This window comes from Rattus norvegicus, chromosome 15 (genome assembly GCF_021556685.1).
Source record: "Rattus norvegicus strain SHRSP/BbbUtx chromosome 15, alternate assembly SHRSP_T2T, whole genome shotgun sequence".
Lineage (NCBI taxonomy): Eukaryota > Metazoa > Chordata > Mammalia > Rodentia > Muridae > Rattus > Rattus norvegicus.
The window spans coordinates 46443039-46466483 of NC_141548.1; the positions used below are offsets into that span (position 1 = coordinate 46443039).

Sequence of the window (23445 nt, forward strand, 5' to 3'; positions counted from 1 at the left end):
TGGCATTGGGTGACTATATCACGTGCCTCTTTTCTAGTTATAGAGAAGCGGTGGCGTAAAGTTTCTGAGGTGACATGGAAATTGCCATGAAAGGCTTTAGCCGCCTCTAAAGGAGAGGCCAGGGCCGTAGCTATCATTTTGTCAGCCAAATCATTCTCTGAACTCATTGGGCCAGGGAGTCCAGAATGGGCCCGTATATGAGTAATGTATACAGGGAATCTTCTATTTAATAGGATAATTTGGATTTTTCGGAAAATATCTGCCACATTACTAGTGGTTTTAATTATACCGGCGGTTTCAAGAATACTAACAGCACTAGCTCGGCCTCCTCCTCTGAGTCTAAGGTTTTATTTTCAGAGCTTTCAGAACTGTCGAGGTTCAGCGCTTCTAGCTCTTTCACAGGGTATAGGCTGGCTCCCCCTCCTGGTTTATGTGTAGAGGAGGAAGTGCTGGAATCTGAAAATTTCAACGCTCCCTTGTCTGTGGACTTATCGGGAGGGCACTTTTTCTTTCTTAGGACGTCTTTTTTCTTGCGCGCGCCCAACTTCTCACTACGTTCAGTTTCTGACAGACTTTCCCAGACTACCTCGAGAGTGGCCTGTCCTTCTACTACTGCTGCCTTACACGTTTCATCCTTTAAACAATTCTTAACCAGCTTCCATATAGCTTTGGTCCCTAGGCGCAGATCCTCTTCCGCCAATTTTCTGTCAAGGTCTTTTCCAAGTTTGTTCCATGAGGCAATCGTAAACGAGCCTGAACAGGCAAACCAAGGCGCCACCCTCTCCACCTCCTTCACAAAGTTTTTAAGTGTTCCTCCTCCAATTTTGATGTTCCTCTGCTTTAACACTGTTTCCAAGGCCGTGACCACAGACTGTGAGGATCCCATGATGGGCCAGGAACGCCGGCGGCTTATCTACGTCCGTCTGACAAGGCATGAGGTGAAAGGGTAGAGACGGACATGCTGCTCTCTTATGTACAGGAGTCTTACACGCGCCTCCCCGGACGGTGCCGCTTATCTACGTCGGCCTTATCACGTCCTTGTTCCTCAACAGTCAAAATCGAAGGTAAAAGGGAGCTGCGCGAAGCTCACTTATATACGAGAGACTGAGACGCGCCTTCAGCTGCTGCGATCGTCCTTTTAACAGCGAAAACGGTGAAAACAGAACATAAAGAGTAGGGTGGCTCCCAGGACAAATACTATAGCCTCAACAAATCCTTCCCAAGGCGGTGACAACCCCAGACCAAAGTCCAAGAGAGGGCTGCCTCTCCGAACGTATCTACCTGCAGTTCTGAATCCTCCTTGTCGCCAAGGGATCTCCGAAGGTGCTGATGATGGCGAGGTCTTTCCCGGGTTTTCGGCACCAGAAGTCCCGCGTTACGTCTCGCCAGCAGGAACGACGCGGCACACACAGGATCCTACTGCAGAAAAGCTTTAATGCGTCTTGAGAGGGAGAGCATAAGCTTACAATGCGGAGACGGAGAGTGAGGAATAACCGTCCCTTATATAGGAAACTATCCTCGCCTAGGACGTGTCACTCTCTGACTCGTCGCTGCCAATTATGCCAGATGACGTACCAAAACGTACGTGTCCCTTTGAGTAGGGAAGTTACCAGGCGCCTGCGGATTGCCCTTTTTACTAGGTGCGTTCTGCCGGATGCCGGTGCCATCTTGTAATGGAGTTTGTGAGGACAGCTCCTCGGACAGCTCCTCACATCTGTGAGGACAGCTCCTCGGACAGCTCCTCACAGTAATGGTAAAGTGTTTTTACATATGCGTTCTTCTAGAGTTATATTTTAGTCTTTGGATCCTGACTAGAGATAGTTTACACCCTAGACATGAGAGAGAATGGGTTTGGGAAAAACAGTCCTCCCAGACTCTCCACGGATGCTTTGGAGAAAGAGAAAAACTTTTTAGAGCTCTCCTAGGAACAGAGGGAAGGCAGGAGACGTCCTGCCTCTCTGCTGGCTCCTATTGGAGAAATGCTTATTTCTAGTTCTGGGTTCCATAGGTAGGATATGTGGGTCCCTTCGGGTGGGACACCATCTAGTTTTTTCCCTTTTTGTCTATTGTCTGTCCTTGGTACACCAAGCTATCCATGTCTGTCAGTTTATGTCTGTGATTTTTGTTTCTCGTTGTTTAAATGTTTTATGTTTCGTGTTCAAAATAAAAAATGGTAAAAACTTTATCTGCCAGTCGTTCACACCTTGACTTGGTTTTAACTCCGTTTCAAGAAGAGAACAATAAATAAAAAACAGTTTCAATTGGCTTTTGGAGCCTACATCTGTAGCTAGAAGCCTAAGTCTGCTGGACAAGCTCCCCGGGGGCTGGCTAAATGTTTGTACTAGCCGATCACAGCTTCTATGGTAATGAAACAGAAAAATCTTTGACTGTGATTATTGGACTCAACAGGTGAAAAGGTGCTTCTCTTAAAATCACAGCTAGAAAACTAAAAATGGTGCTTGGTGTAAATATTAAAGACATGTATAGCCACTTCAATTTTGTTTCTGATTGGTTTTAAATGTATAAATATGCTCTACACGCCTTGGTTATGTACTATTGTCTTTTAAGTTATTAGATATGGTTAAAAATGTGTAACATTGGTAACAGAAAGTTGGCTTAAAATTGTAATTTAGATGAAGTCATTCTAGATAACATGTGACATGGGCCTGGTTGCCTTGTCACTGTTTGGCCTTAGCCTTAGATTGTAGGATCAAAAGCCTCTCCCTGTAATTTATGGCACAAGAAGTTTACATTCATGGAATGTTTTCAGCTGCAATAAGACCCTTCTGGGTCTCCAACAAGGTTTGACCCCTGCTGAGCCCTGCCCTTGCATGTGGAAGCTTTTTGTTCCCAACTGGCAGTCTGGCCAGGTACTTCTCACCTGAGTCAGAATTAGGTTGGCCTTCCTGGTTATTTCCCTAATTTATTCAGGCCACATAGTCTGTCCTTTTTTACCAAAGTCTCAGCCAGGGTTCCCCACTGTGCTTCGCAGATACCTGCTAAGTGCTGTACTTTAGATATATAGTTTGGTCCATAAAGAAACCAGAGGCCTTTTCCTCTTCTGGCTTGACACTGAAAAAAAAAAAAAAGAAAAAAAATCAAACAGGTAGAGATTGTTACAAGACTTACAAAAGATTGATGAGGTTTTAGAACTTGTGAGAGCATTACAGCCAGTTTGCTTACTCCAACTGCCATTTCAAGATAGATTTAGAGGACTGATTTTATACAATTTGTTTATGTCCTGGCCATTGTGAGTTTTGATTTTGTGAGCTTGCTTATAATTTTAGAGAGCCCATAAAGTGATATCATTAAAAATTTTACAAAAGAATGGCTAATAGCCTTATATTATGTAATTTTGTCGCTTCTTCAATGTAAGAAGTTAGAACCTTAAATCTTTCAGTGTATATGAAAATTTTTACTACAAACCTTTGCTCTCAAAATGAGCTTTAATATTTGGGGAGTAGCTGTTGCACTACTCCAGAAAAGAATATTTGAAGCTAATTTTAAGCTTCTAAGGATATGTTAATTGGCTAAATACCTCGCCTTACCAGAGGACTTAAACCTTCCTTTGTTATCCTCATTGGAGATAAAGCTTCAGTTGTGTTAGTACAGAATTGTAGACTAGAGTCATGGAAGTATTTTAAAAAAGAAACCTGGTAAAACATATCTTATTCCAAACAGCAATTAAATTGGTTATTACAAAATACTGATATTTGGCCTATCACATATACAAATTTTTCAGACAAGGTTGGTAATTTTACTCCTTGCATGCTTTTGTATTTCCTATAAATTTGTGCATGCAACCCATAGGAAATGAGCTTACTATATTTATAGGTGGTTCATCTAATGAAAAGGCTACATGTATGATTGGATCACTTGTTTATTCTCTTCAGTTTCCCCTGCTTTAGCACAGATTATTAAATTACGTGCTGTAGCCACTGTTTTTTTTTTTTTAAAAATCAAGCTTTTAAGTCATATACTGATAGCCAATGTATGGCTTATGGTTTACAGTTGATTAAAAAGTTTCCCTTTTTAGATACTACTAGCCCTCAAATTATACAATTACTTAATGCTATATTAGAGGCAGGTTTTCTACTTAAAATCAGAGTGATTTCAGTGTGAATTGTCTGACAACTCACTGTCCTTTCAGTGCTCTGGCTCAGACAACTAAACAAAACCACAGATCCAGCTCTTTGAAAATTGTAATGGAGTTGATAACACACCCTCTTGAAAAGAGGAAGACTCCATTTGCTTACTTTCAACTCCCAGCCTCACCCTGCCGGCTCAGGGATTTCTAGTGCGACTAAATCTGGACAATATTTATAGGATTTGGCATCTCTAATTAATGCTTATGTTTAGGTAAATAAAGCTGGTGAGGGGCTGGAGAGATGGCTCAGTGGTTAAGAGCACTAAGTACTGTTCCTTTATAGGCCATTTAAGAACTCAAACTGGATTGCCTAGACTCCTTAACAAGGGAGGACAATGATACCAGGCAGATTATAGGCCTTACATAGGAATAGTTAGTCAAAAAATCTCATTCTTTATATATCCAAAACAGTAATGCTGGAGACAATAATTTGGTATAAAAGTAAATTTATAAATACAAGTGCTCAGTGTCCTCAATTTAATCCTCAAGGACTTATCTTAATAAATAATATTTTAACAATATTTTAGTAAATAAAAAAGGGGAGTTATCCCTGTATGCTAAAATATGCTCCTTTTATTTCAATTTTAAAATTTGGATGCCAAGAAACACTCTGAGCTTATGGCACCCTACAACTAAGCATACTTCTGCCTAGGTATAGAAAGATCCACATATTAGCATGATCCTGTTCAGATATTTTATATGGGGAAGAGGGAATCTTTGTGTTTTTTCTACAGGATGCTACAGGAGTGTGCCAGCTGCCCGAGTGGCTGGTGAGCCATGCTGATCCTGGGAGCATGAAGATTCAGCTCTCCTGGTTCGGGTCCCTGGAGTCATTCCTGTGTCCTTGGAGGAATATGGAGGATTCCCACTCATCTTTTGTCATCACAGAAATTTTGGCGTTGCTGCAGTCAGTGTTACCACTGCGTGTTCCCGTCCCACCACGGCCTATGCTCAGACCCTCTGTGCACTGCTGCTTTCTGGAGAAGACTGGACTCCAGCTGTTACCCCTGCCCCCCTCATTCCCCTGGCGACTCTTGCTGCCTTAACTGGTGCTATTGTTAGGCAAGCACAGTGGGTGAACTTTCAGGAGTAGTTGCTAACAATTGGGAATTCTAAATTTTATTACAGGAGAGGCTTGACTAGGCCCTTGGTAATATGGCCATAGCAGCTGAGGAGAACTAGATGAGGTGCCCACTACTTATCAGGAGAGGCTCAATTTCCACAATCTCTTATATTAATGCCATCTGGCCCCTACTCTTTCACCCCTGGGCTCAAATAAGAGGAATGAGAAGATGACCTGATGTAGCTATCCTCAGCGACGGGCAACTTCCTCTGACCCTTGACCAATCTCAGACAGGAACCTTGGGGGCGACAAGGTAATTCTATGACGGATAAGGCTGGGGTTTGAGAGGTCGATCCTAAGACAGAGGTGGCTACACCCCGTTTAAACGTACGGGCCGGTCAAATGCTCCTCTGCCCAGTTTCTCCCCCAATAAACACACACGTATAGCCCAGAACGGTGTGTTACAACATAAGTTCATTCCTAGCCATTGGGGTGCAGTCCTAACTGCAAGAGTGGCTCACCATGGCCGAGGTGGGCACTCTGTGAGGCATGTCTGATCTCTCTCAGACCACTACTTCCACCTAATGGTCTTTTATAAAAGAAAAATGGGGGAGATGCACGGAGCCATATTAGATTTGGGCCTAGCCGCTTTTGGAACTGCATGGTTCAAAGTGACTAGGTAACTCTGGGCTGTTTGGCCACAGAGACTCACCCCTAAGATGACTACATTAAGTCTTAAGATCGTTGAATGAAAGCCTCTCCCATGAATTTACGGCACAGGAAGATAACATTCAAGGGATGCCTCAGCTCCCTTAGCAGATACCTGTTACCTCCTGAATCAACACCCAGTGTCTCCACCGCCTGACCTCATCATCTACCGCCTGACCTCTTTGCCTCCAGCTATCACTACCTGTATCTGCACCTCCCCCTCCTCTGTGCTTCACAAAGGACACTCCCCCTACCTGAAAGCCTTAAAAGCTGTAACATTCACCCCAATAAACGAGACCTTGACAACAGAATCTTGCTTGGTCTCCTTCTTCTCTTCACCCCCATTTTGGCCCACAGGTAGAAAGCCTCTTCGGGACCCTGAATAACTGGGTCCCCGCTGGCGGGGACAATGGGTCATTTTCAGGAGAATCTGAAAGTGTGCCTTTACCTTAATTTTGTATATCAGACTATTGTCTGGTGTAGTGGGACTAAGGAGAACAGTCTACTCTGAGCTACTCTGTGATATAGGAGATATCTGCTCAGGCTGTACCTAGTCTAACAGACACCATTTTATAAATTCATAGGCTTTACCCTAAGTTACTCCATTTTGAGAATAAGAAAGAGTGACTCTACATTCAGTTTAGAGATGTAATGACCAGTCACAGCAGCACACCAGGAGGCACAGGCTAATCATTTGTGCTAAGGACACCTGAAAATGTTTGATATTATGTTGAACATGGTCCCTGCGTTTCTCAGCCATACCAGAGAAAACCTCCTTATCTTAGGCCATACTGGAACAGGCCAAGACCAAAGCATTGCAGGTAAACTGTCTGGATACCCAGTTACTTGTCATGAGCCTCATTCAAGAAAAGGGCTCTTGTTCCGACAACCAAGATTGAGTTCAGATTCTTCTACTCATGACATTCAGTCCACTTCAAGATGACCTTTGTGGCCTTCTGTCATTACCTGCCTTTGACATCTGACTTGACCAGCCTTGCACCCATGCTTAGCTCTCCTTTTCCTCTGGCCCCTACGTACTGTTCCTAGACACTTGTGTCAGCTCCCTGCTTCTGTTCTCTGCAGCCTCACTAACCCTTTCTTAGTCATTGTGTAAAACACATAACAGGGCAATATTGTATATGATCTACACGTTAATATTAGTAATTAATATACAATGAAAGAGCCTGTGACTGTCAATGGCCAGGCCAGCTATCAATCAAAATTACAGCCAATGAAACTGAAGTAGCACATGGATTTGCTGTTATTCCATGAATTCTGAAATTGGGGAAAGAGACAGATATGTTTATACTTTTCACACACACACTCAGAGCTCTACTACTGAGCTACATTAAACAGCCAATCATTTTTCAAGACAAAATCTCCCTATGTAGCTGAGACTGCTTTGAGCTCACTACACAGAACAGCCTGACTTCAACCTTTCTATTTCTGTGTCTCTTTCTCCCAGGATCTAGAATCTCCTCCTCCTCCTCCTCTTCCTCCTCCTCTTCCTCCTCCTCTTCCTCCTCCTCTTCTCCTCCTCCTCCTCCTCCTCTTCCTCCTTCTCCTCCTCTTCCTCCTCCTCCTCTTCCTCCTCCTCTTCTCCTCCTTCTTTGCCTCCCCCTTCTCATTCTCTCCCTATCTGGTCTGTCCTTTCCTTCCCCTAGATCATTCCTTCTCCTATTGCTCCCCCTCAGCCCACATAAGCTACATCCCCAAGCCAGTATCCTTTCTTAAAGAGGCAGCTTTGGTTAAAAACACTGGTGAGATGCTCTGGAAAGGTGAAGTGTGTGATGTGCTGTCACCAGGGTTCTCCCTGGCTCCTTCAGGAGAATAAACTGCAGCAGTGCAGCCTCAGAAGCATCACCGAGGCCAGTATACTCTGTTCCTTTCTAGCTTTTATTTTATTGAATCAGAAAATTTTCATTTAGTGTTTGAGATCTTTATTTAAGGATGGGGGAAAATTATCTATAGATTTAAAAGACTTAACAGCTCCCATTAAGAAAACAGAGTCAGTGAGAGAGAGTGCTTCCACCCACAGACATCTGTATAAGGAAACAACCCAACGCAAGGCAACAAATCCATGGGAATGCAGTGTTCTGCAGTAAAGAAAATGAACACTAAGCACACCCCCATCTGTGTTTCCTGAGGACTCACAAGGAAGTGGAGTGAATATTTTAAAAGCCCTGTCATTTTCTTGGCTTATTATAGAAATCTAGAAAGGCAGGCCTAGGAACCCAAAGCTTGCACAGGCCTCTACACCCTGGGCAATGGATGAGATGCTTTGTGACAGTGCTGGTGCTATAGTCTAGGAGGCCATTCTTTTGTTCCTCCCTCTTCTAATCAGCTACTATAACTCTCTGCCCTGCCCTAACCTCCTTGGCCCTTCCATAGAAGATAATTTCATTGAAAGCAGACTTCAGTGATATAGTTTGCAAATCAAAGTAGGCACACTGTCATCTGTTTTGATCTTTCTGTTTTGTTTGTTTGCTTTGTTTTGTTTTGTTTTTTTAATTCTCGGGGTTGAACCCAGGGTGTCTCCCATTCTGCTCCACCAACAGCTGTTCCTTAACATTTCTGGTGCAATTTTAAATTTTATGATTTTTTTAAAGAGTTCTCACCAAGTTGTCCAGACTTGACATGATCTTTCTCTGCAGCCCATGTAGACCCTGAACCTGTGATCCTCCTATCTCAACCTCTAGGGATTATAGGTCTGGGCCACAACATCTGACCTGAAAGTAAGTGCTTTTAAAATGATCTTAACAAAGTAACCAACCACTAGCCTTATCTGTTCCTTGTATGTGAAACTCTAAATGATCACAAGCTTTGATTATTATAAAATTACAAGATTAATATTACATAGGAAATTACTAGAGCAGAGAGACTTCCTATTTGGGCATTAAATTAAAGCCCATTGGAAAGTTCATATTCATTTTTGTGGGGATTATGTGTGTGCTATAGATTGTGGGTTCTATGACTTAATATTGACAGGAAGAAACTATTTCTCTTGAACATTTTCTATCCAGGTAAGGGATATTTGGCAAACAACTGAAATCTGTTTAGCAGACATCAAGGCAGTGATGATCTGCATGGAGGATCTTTAGCCCAGTCTTGTGCAGTCGCTTTGGCTATCCAGGTTCAAATTCTAAAAGAAAGCAGATGGGTAAAAAATGAGTTGATTTCTGTAAAATCTGTAAACACCTATTTCAGTCCTTCATTTATACCTACAAATTGGAATTATTAGCTTTGTGGATTCTGTTTTACTGCTTTAAAATTATTTATTTACGTGTGTGTGTGTGTGTGTGTGTGTGTGTGTGTGTGTGTGTGTGTGAGAGAGAGAGAGAGAGAGAGAGAGAGAGAGAGAGAGAGGAGAGAATGTGTGTGCCACTGTATGGGAGACTTGGCTGTCTGCTTCCATGTGCTCTCCTTCTTGGGATTAAACTTAGGTGGTTGGATTTGCACAGTAAACACCTCACCTGCTGAACCCTTTCACTAGCCTCATCCCCCTTCGATAGTAGCCTTGGTTATTTATGCTCTAAAGTGAATATGCCCATCACAACAGAAAGACAGTGATAGCTATTCATTCTATGCCAAGATGCTAAATAGCATGCTTGCCGGACGGAGTGTTGCCACTGCCACTGTCTTCCCTCCTTTGTCACAGGTGAGTGGAGGGATCATTAATAAATACCCTGCTTTGTTCATCCTAGCTTGTGTCTGCACTAGCCTGGATTCTCTTCCAAAAAATAGTCTGTTGTGCAAAGTACAGTGACCAATACACTGCAGAAACTTCACACAAACAAGTGAAAGAGGGGAAGCAGAAGCTCAGAAATATAGGCAAGAAATAGTTGTTTGTTTCTTTGACCCTTTTCTCTTTTTTAGATTTTTTTCCAATATAAAAGTAGTCAATCAAATGGGGGGCAATGCCCCTCACCTGCAGTTGTCTGTTGGTTCAGTAAGAAAAGTCCTTTAAAAGGAGAAATTTCATAAACAGAGCTCCTTTACAATGCTAACCAGTCCATCATGCCCTATATATTAAGGAACTCCACCTTGTGGTTATGGTCAATAAAATCTGAGAGAAAATTTTGTTTTTGTTATTCCTGGAACAACTTGTGAGTCTCACATTGTTAATTTTTAGCTTGCTCCTTTCACAAAGTTTAAAAGTCTTAGTGTAAATATGCACTGTAGTGCGTTCTCTAGAAATTCAGAGTCTGTGAACACAATTTCACTCATTCTACTTTCTGGTAAATGCAGAGGATGTCTCCAGTCAGTGGATGGGTTCAGTGAACACTAAAGAATGCCAGCATTTGAAAATTTAAACAGGAAGGTACTTCCTGTCAGAGAAACCTACCATGTTATCATTTTGCTTAGGGTCTGCAATTCCTCTTGGGTCCTTGCTGACAGATTTCTGTAACACATAAAGTATGCTTTATCAGGTATGGAATGAGCTACTGCTAGCATCACACATCCACAATGCATCCACATGGATACAGACATGGCAGGCCACTTCTGCTCCATGAGAAATCATCTAAGACAATTCACTAATAGAAGGGGAGGCTGAGGACACATCTGCTTATGGAAAATCTCAGGAGAAGCCACCAGTTCTAGTAACATGTGTGACTGGCCTAGAATATGTCATATAAGAGACTTTTCATGTATGTCTAGTGAACCCCAATAGAACCATCCTAGATATGGATCACACAGGTTCTGCAGGGAGTGCAGCTGGAAATTTGCATGCACAGCTTCTCTGAGGCACAATATGAGGTCCTTTTTGGTGAGAGTGAATAATCCCAGACAAAACTCCTCTGATCACAGCCTCTCATTCATCCTTTTAGATTGCACTGCAGATTTGAGAATCTTGATGTCTCCATCCATCTCCTATATCCAAGTATGAAGTTTCTTCCTGTGAGACTTTGAAGATGCACTTGGAATTGCGTCATTACTAGAGAATCTGTAGGAATACTTTGTTTTCACTGTCTTGGTTAACAAAGAGTCTAGGGCCCTGAAGCTGACCAAGACCTCCATGAAAAGTGTCATTGTGTTTCTGCCCCTCAAAACTGGGATCAGAACTGGGGTGACATGAGTAATACAGTCATTTAAGAAACAGAATGTAAATAATAAAAACAAACAATAATTACAGTGATGAATACCAGTGAGACCACTTCTGGACAGACACCCAAATGACTCTAAACTGTACAATGGAGGGTCCCAGACATCCACATTCAATGTTTACTATTCCCAATAACAAGAAAGTGGAATCAACCTACATGTCTTTCAATAGACAAGTGAGGTAACAAAACATCATACTATATATACACAATGGAATTTTATTCAGCCATAGAGAAAAATAAAATCATGAAATTGGCAAGAAGGTGGGAAATTACTCTGTGAAGTGAGTTAACCCAGACTCGGCAGGACAAATATCTCATGTATGTCACCTATGTGGACCTTGGCTTTTAACTTTGCATTTTGGATGTGGCTATAGATCACAAAACTAGAAAGAGTATTTGAGTCAGGAAAAGTCTGTTTTGAGGAAAGCAGTGGGAGGAGATGGTAATAGAATATGTATGACACAATAGCAGAGAAGAAACTACTAGGGGTAAAAGGGTACAAGAGAAATGGGAGGAATGAGGATGAGAAGCAAGGAAGAAGGATAAACAAACAAGGTATGCATGAAGATGCCATACTGAAACCCGTAACTATGCATTTTAAATAAAAGTTGTTTTTTTTAAATCAGTTAATCAACAACAGCTTATGACCAAGTATGAACATTTTAAACAAAGGGTGTCCCCAGGAGTACAGGCTCATTACATTCTCTCCTGCTTAGTCAGGCCAAGTACATGTTCATGCTAGAGTGTGTTAGTTATATTTCAACACAATATCTGGGCAATATTCCTGGGCCTTTTCAAGGAACTAATAGTTAAGTAACAACAGAATGAGTTGTACAAAAATGGACACAACCAACCAAGAGACTAGACATACCAGGGTGATGTAGTGAGGACTTGAAAAGGTGGAAGGAACTCTTTCCAATGACTCTGCCGTATTCTGTGACGAAAGATGTTATTAATCTCCAATTAGTACTTGAGAAAGGATCACTCTTTCTAAAACACAGAATACCCTTTCTAACTCAGGACGAAGACCTAGTAAATAGACAAACAATAAGAGAAGTAGAGATAGTAATTTTCCTTTGGATTGCTCTCTTAAAAATGAATATATCTAAGATTTTCTATTAAGAACATGCATGGGAGAAGATGGGACTTCTTAGTATGCTGTTGTATGAGAAACACCAGGAGGGTCTGCTAGTCTCTGAATCTTAAATGTGTTGGCATTGTGAAAGGTATGGTCACTTACATTGTTTTGGACCTTGAAGCTCTTTGGGTGATCCCAAATGTCCTACGAATATACAGATGGGCTTGACTGGTGCCCCTTTCTGCTAACTCCCCAGGAGACAGTGACATAAATAGAAGGCATGGCCCGGCTGAAGCAAGACCTTAGTCTAACATTTCTTCCAAAGAGAAAAATCCTGGCATCATTCATTATATATACATATATATTAAATATATATTATTCACTTACATTATTATGTATGTGTATTATATATACACATAAAATAGATATATATTTTTCAATTATATATGTACAATAAATATTTATAATTAATTATATATTTTTATGAATTACATGAGTATATATAATTCACATGTAGGTATATATACATACATAATTCATACATATTCATGTACAACTCATTATATATAATAAGTATAATGAGACAGGATCTCGTATAGCTGAGGCTGGTCTTGAAATTTAGATTCTCCCTCCTGTCTCTCAAAGGATGAGATCCCAGGAAAGTAAAATGGTGCCCAACCTAGACTTGCAGCCTTGACAAATAACAAATATGTCCAAGCTCCATGTAAATTCTTGGCTGGCATCTTTGACAGTTCCTCAACTTCCACCAGGTGGTTTAGAGAACTTTGACTTGACTCTTAGCTCATAAAATGTACCTATCTTAAGGAAATTATAACTAGGAAAGCAACTGCAAAGCACATAAGATATAGTAGATAACTGACATATAGTAAATGCTAAGTCTACACCAAACACTTTGGTGTACACTGACTTTGTTATTTAAACCCAGGACCAACTGGGTTTGATGTGAAATTGATACTAACATCACATAGTTTCATGCCAGAAAATCCTCCATGTACATTTGGAAATTTTTCATACATTATTTTCTGTTCATAAAAACAGACATCAAGATTTGTATTTAACAATCTCAGGGTTAACAATGGCATAGCGAAAGGAACGAACTGATACAGAAGATGATAAACTATCATTTAGTGAAGGAAAAATGAATCACTCCCTCTAAATGTTCTATTGTAGTTCTGAAGTTTTTGTTTCTTTGTTTTGTTTTTCTCTGTTGCCTATGTATGCTGTGAGGGTGAAGAGATGCTCTCCAGATATTAGACAGAACTCCAAACATTTGGAAGCAAAAGTGTTCAAAATATCTAGTCCTGTGCAATCAGGCATCCACCAAAAGCCTCAATGTTTTGAATTTTAAGACACTAGCATCATAGCCTGGAGTGATGGCTCAGTAGTTAGAAGTGCTTGGTGCTCTTGTAGAGGGCTTGGTTCCTAGTATTGACTACAACTGCATGTAGCTCCAACTTCAGGGCCTCTATTGCCCTCTTCTAGGGCACAAGCACACATGTGGTGTCTATACATACAGGCAAAACACACTTATAAAATAAAATCATATAATAAAGATTTATCACTCCATTTTGTAGTCCATTTTTATTGGCAGTATATCTAGGGACAGTTGACTATTGTAAAAACTATTTGAGGCTTTCTATCCCTTGCTCAAGACTTGGGTCCTAACAGACATTTTATCATATTGTTAGGGTAAAGGTAGCATGTGCCTTTCAGCTCTTAGGAGTCTCAGGAATAAGAACAGTCTTGAATTTGAGGTTAGCCTGGGCTACGTTTCATTTGATTCAGGAATTACTTAGAGTTTCTGACAGAAGTTCCAACTGATTTTTTTCTAGTCCCTGTTTTTTAATTTCTAATACAATATTATTTTGAGAACATAGTTTATACCATTTCAATTGTCCTAAATTTATACTTTAAAAAAACAATTTACGGGGTTGGGGATTTAGCTCAGTGGTAGAGCGCTTGCCTAGCAAGCGCAAGGCCCTGGGTTCGGTCCCCAGCTCCGAAAAATAGAAAAAAAATTTACAATACTGAACTCTTTCATTAGTACCCAAGGCACTATTTTGTTTAATCAGTACCTTCTTCTCTGAAATAAGTGTTGGTTATTGTTCAATGTTTATTTGATCTTGACTTCCTCCCTCCCCTTACTTACTGATACAATGAAAGGTTCACTTACGTGGGACAGCTTGTTAAATGCCTGATAAGCATCTTTCACTTAACTTAAGGTTAGCTCCACATTGAAAACATATTTGTTAGAGAGGTGAAGCCAGTGAGATTACTCAGTTTGCAAATATACTTAGGCTAACACGAGCCTAAAAACCTGAATTCAAGCCCACAAACCCACTTAAAGATGAAAGAAGAGAACTGATTCCATAGCGTCGACCTCTGACTGCTCTCTCTCCACACACACCCCATATATTATATATATGAATAAGAATAAATATAACACCCAAATAAGAAAAATATATGGACATGCATGTGACAGTTTATCAGCTGACACATGTGAAAGCATCTCACATGTAGGGGATAGATATCTGTGAAGATTGGCTCACTCCTCGTCTGATGCTCATCAGGAAAGTATACTTTATTCTCTATGCCCCGTATTTCTCTAGAAGAGCTGTAAAGAGAGGAAACAAAGCATTGGCACATGACCTGGGAATAGACAAGAGACTATAATTAAGCTGTACACAAGAGTTTTCAGTGGTGTGTAGCTTGTACCTTGTAACAGCTCAATCACAATATCTCAGAGATAAACCAATATTCATTTTTTTAATGAAAGAATTGTACAAGTTTTCACCACGCAACAAAGTTTGGGAACCATGGAGAGAAGAATTTGGATATGAACATGTATGCAAATATATGATCAGGTATTCTTCTCTGATATTTAGTACTAGACTCAGACCTCCCTGCATTGATAATGCTCTGTGGCTACGAGGTTAATAAGTACTTAGTGATGACTCCTTTTACACTGAATATGCAGACACACCTTTGAACTTGCTTCATCTTAATGCATTTCTGGTAACGGATTAGTAATATGACAAGTCCAACACCAATAATAACCATGACAAGCACAACGACCATGATGGAGACACCTACAACAAAAGACAAACAAATTTCTGATGGGCGTCATCTTTAGGACAGCAGAATGCTAACTATGGTTGCAACTTCATCTCTTCCCTAAAAGACTTTCACTCTCCTTCCTCCAACATGACACAAATTACAATTTGTATTAAAAATTAATAATCAACTTCAAGATTCCATGATGCTTAAGGAAAGTCATTGTTAGCATGAAAATGCCAGCGTGTTAGTTATTAACCAACTATAGAAAAAGCTCCATTGTGGTCTGGGTTGCAGAACCCATAAGCCACAGATGGCTAGCAAATACAGTAATTCTAAAAGGCAAATTTAGTAAATTTATTTTGGATCTCCAAACATGTAAAATAGTAAGGTGGACCATAAAAATCCATGTAGAAACACAACAACTATACAGCAGAGGGGAAAAGGTTTTTCTTGGTGTGAGACTTTGGATATATGTGAGTGTTGTATTCTGGACTGCTTACTGGTAAGGTTTAAGGCTTCTCCCCACTCTGTAATTATTGGTCCTTCTTCACACTGGCAGTCAGGTTCATTGTCATCCACCTGGAAGAGCAGTCAATCATATATTGTTATTGTTATTGAATGACTGATAGAAGCTATGTTTTATACTTCATCTATCTTAGTGTTAGTTTTAGTGTTAGTTTTCTATCAGGCCCATTCATCTATATATACATACATATAAATACCTAGTATTGAAAGAGTAATAAATATATTTATAAACTTTAAGTGACCAACTCGGTTTAGGGAAAAGAGTTTCACCCAAATATAAACTGATAGTATTGAACTAAAAATAAATTTAGAATTTGCGTGTCTTTTTAAAGGCTTTGAGCTAATATTGATACTGGTGTAGTTTAACTGTAAATGATATTAGGAAAAAGTAAACCTTAAACTTCCTGTTTAAGATATATATATATATATATATATATATATATATATATATATATATATGTGTGTGTGTGTGTGTGTGTGTGTGTGTGTGTGTGTGTGTGTGTGTGTTTCTAAATTATCAATCTGATAATACATTTTTACTTGCAACCTTAGTGATGTCTATGTGTAATAGTATCTTGGTTTGCTCTTTGCACTAATTTTATTGTCTATATGCACAATGTAAATGAAATGTACTTGCTCTTTAAAAGAATCAACATACTTGGGAGAGAGAGCTCACTGCCGAGACAGGTGAGCACTCCTGAGATTGCAGAGCGGAAGAGACCACCAACACTGCCCACCCCTGCCCATATCCTTGGCCCAAGAGGAAACTGTATAAGGCCTCTCGGTTCCCTTGGATAAAGGCACAGGAGCAGGAAATCCACTGCGTCTGAGACACCGCCGGAACCTGAAGGGAGGGACCGGATAAACAGTTCTCTGCACCCAAATCCCGTGGGAGGGAGAGTTAAACCTTCAGAGAGGCAGACACGCCTGGGAAACCAGAAGAGTCTACACTCGGCCCACATCTCTGACTCCAGAGGAAAACACCAAATGCCATCTGGAACCCTGGTGCACAGAAGCTCCCGGAAAGGGTGGCGCAGATCTTCCTGGTTGCTGCCGCCACGGAGAGCTCATAAGAAACACCCCACGAGCAAACTTGAGCCTCGGGACCACAGGTAAGACAAACCTTCCAGCTCCAAGTGACCTGCCTGGTGAACTCAAGACACAGGCCCACAGGAACAGCTGAAGACCTGTAGATAGGAAAAACTACATGCCTGAAAGCAGAACACTCTCTCACCATAACTGGCTGAAAGAAAACAGGAAAACAGGTCTACAGCACTCCTGACACACAGGCTTATAGGACAGTCTAGCCACTGTCAGAAATAGCAGAACAAAGTAACACTAGAGATAATCTGATCGCGAGAGGCAAGCGCAGGAACCCAAGCAACAGAAACCAAGACTACATGGCATCATCAGAGCCCAATTCTCCCACCAAAGAAAACACAAAATATCCAAACATACCAGAAAAGCAAGATCTAGTTTCAAAATCATATTTGATCATGATGCTGGAGGACTTCAAGAAAGACATGAAGAACTCCCTTAGAGAAACACAGGAAAACATAAATAAACAAGTAGAAGCCTACAGAGAGGAATCACAAAGATCCCTGAAAGAATTCCAGGAAAACATAAATAAACAAGTAGAAGCCTACAGAGAGGAATCACAAAAATCCCTGAAAGAATTCCAGGAAAACACAAGGAAACAATTGAAGGAATTAAAAATGGAAATAGAAGTAATCAAGAAAGAACACATGGAAACAACCCTGGATATAGAAAACAAAAGGAAGAGACAAGGAGCCGTAGATACAAGCATCACCAACAGAATACAAGAGATAGAAGAGAGAATCTCAGGAGCAGAAGATTCGATAGAAATCATCGACTCAACAGTCAAAGATAATGTAAAGCGGAAAAAGCTACTGGTCCAAAACATACAGGAAATCCAGGACTCAATGAGAAGATCAAACCTAAGGATAATAGGTATATAAGAGAGTGAAGACTCCCAGCTCAAAAGACCAGTAAATATCTTCAACAAAATCATAGAGGAAAACTTCCCTAACCTAAAAAAAAGAGATACCCATAGGCATACAAGAAGCCTACAGAACTCCAAATAGATTGGACCAGAAAAGGAACACCTCCTGACACAAAATAGTCAAAACACCAAATGCACAAAATAAAGAAAGAATATTAAAAGCAGTAAGGGTAAAAGGTCAAGTAACATATAAAGGCAGACATATCAGAATCACACCAGACTTTTCGCCAGAGACTATGAAAGCCAGAAGATCTTAGACAGATGTCATACAGACCCTAAGAGAACACAAATGCCAGCCCAGGTTACTGTATCCTGCAAAACTCTCAATTAACATAGATGGAGAAACCAAGATATTCCATGACAAAACCAAATTTACACAATATCTTTCTACAAATCCAGTGCTACAAAGGATAATAAATGGTAAAGCCCAACATAAGGAGGCAAGCTACACCCTAGAAAAAGCAAGAAACTAATTGTCTTGGCAACAAAACAAAGAGAAGAAAAGCACACAAACATAATCTCACATCCAAATATGAATATAACAGGAAGCAATAATCACTATTCCTTAATATCTCTCAACATCAATGGTCTCAACTCCCCAATAAAAAGACACAGATTAACAAACTAGATATGCAATGAGGACCCTGCATTCTGCTGCCTACAGGAAACACACCACAGAGACAAAGACAGACACTACGTCAGAGTGAAAGGTTGGAAATCAACTTTCTAAGCAAATGGTCAGAAGAAGCAACCTGGAGTAGTCATTCTAATATCAAATAAAATCAATTTTCAACTAAAAGTCATCAAAAAAGACAAGGAAGGACACTTCATATTCATCAAAGGAAAAATCCACCAAGATGAACTCTCAATCCTAAATATCTATGCCCCAAATACAAGGGCACCTACATACGTAAAAGAAACCTTACTGAAGCTCAAAACACACATTGCACCTCACACAATAATAGTAGGAGATTTCAACACCCCACTCTCATCAATGGACAGATCATGGAAACAGAAATTAATCAGAGACGTAGACAGACTAAGAGAAGTCATGAACCAAATGGACTAAATAGATATTTATAGAACATTCTATCCTAAAGCAAAAGGATATACCTTCTTCTCAGCTTCTCATGGTACTTTCTCCAAAATTGACCATACAATTGGTCAAAAAACAGGCCTCAACAGGTACAGAAAGATAGAAATAATCCCATGTGTGCTATCAGACCACCATGGCCTAAAGCTGGTCTTCAATAACAATAAGGGAAGAACGCCCACATATACATGGAAGTTGAACAATGCTCTACTCAATGATAACCTGGTCAAGGAAGAAATAAAGAAAGAAATTAAAGACTTCTTAGAATTTAATGAAAATGAAGGTACAACATACCCAAACTTATGGGACACAATGAAAGCTGTGCTAAGAGGAAAACTCATAGCTCTGAGTGTCTTCAGAAAGAAACAGGAGAGAGCATATGTCAGCAGCTTGACAGTACACCTAAAAGCTCTAGAACAAAAAGAAGCAAATACACCCAGGAGGAGTAGAAGACAGGAAATCATCAAACTCAGACCTGAAATCAGCCATGTAGAAACAAAAAGGACCATAGAAAGAATCAATAGAACCAAAAATTGGTTCTTTGAGAAAATCAACAAGATAGATAAACCCTTAGCCAGACTAATGAGAGGACACAAAGAGTGTTTCCAAATTAACAAAATCAGAAATGAAAAGGGAGACATAACTACAGATTCAGAGGAAATTAAAAAAATCATCAGATCATACTATAAAAGCCTATATTGAACAAAACTAGACAATCTGCAGGAAATGGACAACTTCTAGACAGATAGACCAGGTACCCAAGTTAAATCAGGAACAGATAAGCCAGTTAAACAACCCCATAACTCCTAAGGAAATAGAAGCAGTCATTAAAGGTCTCCCAACCAAAAAGAGCCCAGGTCCAGATGGGTTTAGTGCAGAATTCTATCAGATCTTCATAGAAGACCTCATACCAATACTATCCAAACTATTTCACAAAATTGAAAAAGATGGGGCACTACCGAATTCTTTCTATGAAGCCACAATTACTCTTATACCTAAACCACACAAAGACCCAACAAAGAAAGAGAACTTCCCTTATGAATATCGACGCAAAGATACTCAATAAAATTCTTGCAAACCGAATGCAAGAGCACATCAAAACAAGCATCCATTATGATCAAGTAGGCATCATCCCAAGCATGCAGGGATAGTTTATTGTACAGAAAACCATCAACATAATTCACTATATAAACAAACAGAAAGAAGAAAACCACATAATCATTTCATTAGATGCTGAGAAAGCATTTGACAAAATTCAACATGCCTCCATGATAAAAGTCCTGGAAAGAATGGGAATTCAAAGCCCATACCTAAACATAGTAAAAGCCAAATAACACAAACCAGTAGCTAATATTAAATTAAATGGAGAGATACTTGAAGCAATCCCACTAAAATCGGGTACTAGACAAGGCTGCCCACTCTCTCACTACTTATTCAATATAGTTCTTAAAGTTCTAGCCAGAGCAATCAGACAACAAAAGGAGATCAAAGGGATACAGATTGGAAAAGGAGAAGTCAAAATATCACTATGTGCAGATGATATGGTAGTATATTTAAGTGATCCCAAAAGTTCCACCAGAGAACTACTAAAGCTGATAAACAACTTCAGCAAAGTGGCTGGGTATAAAATTAACTCAAATAAATCAGTAGCCTTCCTCTACACAAAAGAGAAACAAGCCGAGAAAGAAATTAGGGAAATGACACCCTTCATAATAGACGCAAACAATATAAAGTACCTCTGTGTGACTTTAATCAAGCAAGTAAAAGATCTGTACAATAAGAACTTCAAGACACTGAGGAAAGAAATTGAAGAAGACCTCAGAAGATGGAAAGATCTCCCATGCTCATGGATTGGCAGGATTAATATAGTAAAAGTGGCCATTTTACCAAATGCGATCTACAGATTCAATGCAATCCCCATCAAAATAGCAATCCAATTCTTCAAAGGGTTAGACAGAACAATTTGCAAATTCATCTGGAATAACAAAAAAACCCAGGATAGCTAAAATTATTCTCAACAATAAAAGGACTTCAGGGGGAATCACTATCCCTGAACTCAAGCAGTATTACAGAGCAATAGTGATAAAAACTGCCTGGTATTGGTACAGAGACAGACAGACCAATGGAACAGTTTGAAGACCCAGAAATGAACCCACACACCTATCGCACCTGATTTTTGACAAAGGAGCCAAAACCATTCAATGGAAAAAAGATAGCATTTTCAGCAAATGGTGCTGGTTTAACTGGAGGTCAACATGTAGAAGAATGCAAATCGATCTATGTTTATCACCGTGTACAAAGCTTAAGTCCAAGTGGATCAAGGACCTCCACATCAAACCAGATACACTCAAACTAATAGAAGAAAAACTAGGGCAGCATCTCGAACACATGGGCACTGGAAAAAATTTCCTGAAGAAAACACCAATGGCTTATGCTCTAAGATCAAGAATCGACAAATGGGATCTCATAAAACTGCAAACATTCTGTAAGGCAAAGGACACTGTGGTTAGGACAAAAGGGCAACCAACAGATTGGGAAAAGATCTTTCCCAATCCTACAACAGACAGAGGGCTTATATACAAAATATACAAAGAACTCAAGAAGGTAGACTGCAGGGAGTCAGATAACCCTATTAAAAATGGGGTTCAGGGTTGGGGATTTAGCTCAGTAGTAGAGCGCTTGCCTAGGAAACGCAAGGCCTTGGGTTCGATCCCCAGCTCCGGAAAAAAATGGGGTTCAGAACTAAACAAAGAATTCACAGCTGAGGAATGCCGAATGGCTGAGAAACACCTAAAGAAAGGTTCAACATCTTTAGTCATCAGGGAAATACAAATCAAAACAACCCTGAGATTTCACCTCACACCAGTGAGAGTGGCTAAGATAAAAAACTCAGGTGACAACAAATGCTGGCGAGGATGTGGAGAAAGAGGAACACTCCTCCATTGTTGGTGGGATTGCAGACTGGTAAAACCATTCTGGAAATCAGTCTGGAGGTTCATCAGAAAATTGGATACTGAACTACCTGAGGATCCAGCTATACCTATCTTGGGCATATACCCACAAGATGCCCCAACATATAAAAAAAAGACACGTGCTCCACTATGTTCATAGCTGCCTTATTTATAATAACCAGAAGCTGGAAAGAACCCAGATGCCTTTCAACAGAGGAATGGATACAGAAAATGTGGTACATCTACAGAATGGAATATTGCTCAGCTATCAAAAACAATGCTTTCATGAATTTCATAGGCAAATGGTTGGAACTGGAAAATATCATCCTGAGTGAGGTAACCCAATCATAGAAAAACACACATGGTATGCACTCATTGATAAGTGGCTATTAGCCCAAATGCTTGAATTACCCTAGATGTATAGAAAACATGAAACTCAAGACAGATGATCAAAATGTGAATGCTTCACTCCTTCTTTAAAAGGGGAACTAGAATACCCTTGGCAGGGAATAGGGAGGCAAAGATTAAAACAGAGACAGAAGGAACACCCATTCAGAGACTGCCCCACATGTGGCCCATACATATACAGCCACCCAATTAGACAAGATGGATGAAGCGAAGAAGTGCAGGCCGACAGGAGCCGGATGTAGATCTCTCCTGAGAGACACAGCCAGAATACAGAGGCAAATGCCAGCAGCCAACCACTGAACTGAGAATAGGACCCCCGTTGAAGGAATCAGAGAAAGAACTGGAAGAGCTTGAAGGGGCTCGAGACCCCTTATGAACAACAATGCCAAGCAACTAGAGCTTCCAGGGACTAAGCCACTACCCAAAGACTATACATGGACTGACCCTGGACTCTGACCTCATAGGTAGCAATGAATATCCTAGTAAGATCACCAGTGGAAGGGGAAGCCCTTGATCCTGCTAAGACTGAACCCCCAGTGAATGTGATTGTTGCGGGGAGGGCGGCAATGGGGGGAGGGTTGGGAGGGAAACACCCATAAAGAAGGGGAGGGGGAGGGATTAGGGGGATGTTTGCCTGGAAATCGGGAAAGGGAATAACATTCGAAATGTAAATAAGAAATACTCAAGTTAATAAAAAAAATTTAAAAAAAACCACTAAACTGAAAAAAAAACAATCAACATACTTCTACATAGGCTCAAGAGTAAAGGTGAAGGTAAAAATGTCAGCAAGACACTATTGCAAGAGGCAACGAAACCTTACATCATTTTCATCACACAGGGAAGAGCAGATGGTTGAGTTGTAGGCCTTCTCCATTTCTATACATTCGCCATTGCTGCAAACCTAGAAAGGGAGAAAGTGGTATGAGCAATGCAGCTCATGAGACATGGGGTTTGACACAGTCACTTATGAAATTACACATTCCTTCTCACATGGCTTAATTGCATGTTCAATGTAGCAATAGGGCAGGTTGTTTCCATGACTGTGACAGCCATGCCAATCTCTGCTCTCAAGCTCAACTCAGGTATAATGCTAAGAAATGTCTTGCTTTGATTTCACCATCTGTGTTTAGCCAAAAGGTAGCACCACAGTTCCTCTAAGTCAATGCATGGAATGATCCTCTTCTCCTCACTCTCTTGTTCTTCCTCCTCTCCTCTTCTCATTCTCCAGTGTTCCACCATTCCTATCATCTCTTCTCTTCTCTTGGG

General features: G+C 40.4%; 1 protein-coding gene across 2 annotated transcripts in view; it reads right to left on the minus strand.

Annotated features, from left to right (window-relative positions):
- Window positions 1–7847: 7847 nt before the first annotated feature.
- Adam7 (ADAM metallopeptidase domain 7) overlaps window positions 7848–23445 on the minus strand; it is a 48454-nt gene continuing 32856 nt past the window's right edge. Inside the window, exons 17-23 of one of the 2 annotated variants that reach the window (NM_020301.2) lie at window positions 23000–23080; window positions 15680–15758; window positions 15106–15211; window positions 14637–14736; window positions 11895–11957; window positions 10264–10320; window positions 7848–9060 (exon numbers count right to left, since the gene is read on the minus strand). In NM_020301.2, the coding sequence (NP_064697.2) occupies window positions 9016–9060; window positions 10264–10320; window positions 11895–11957; window positions 14637–14736; window positions 15106–15211; window positions 15680–15758; window positions 23000–23080 (531 nt within the window). In that variant the 3' untranslated portion in view covers window positions 7848–9015. The remainder of the gene's footprint in view (window positions 9061–10263; window positions 10321–11894; window positions 11958–14636; window positions 14737–15105; window positions 15212–15679; window positions 15759–22999; window positions 23081–23445) is intronic. The other variant, XM_087585493.1, reaches the window with a different exon arrangement.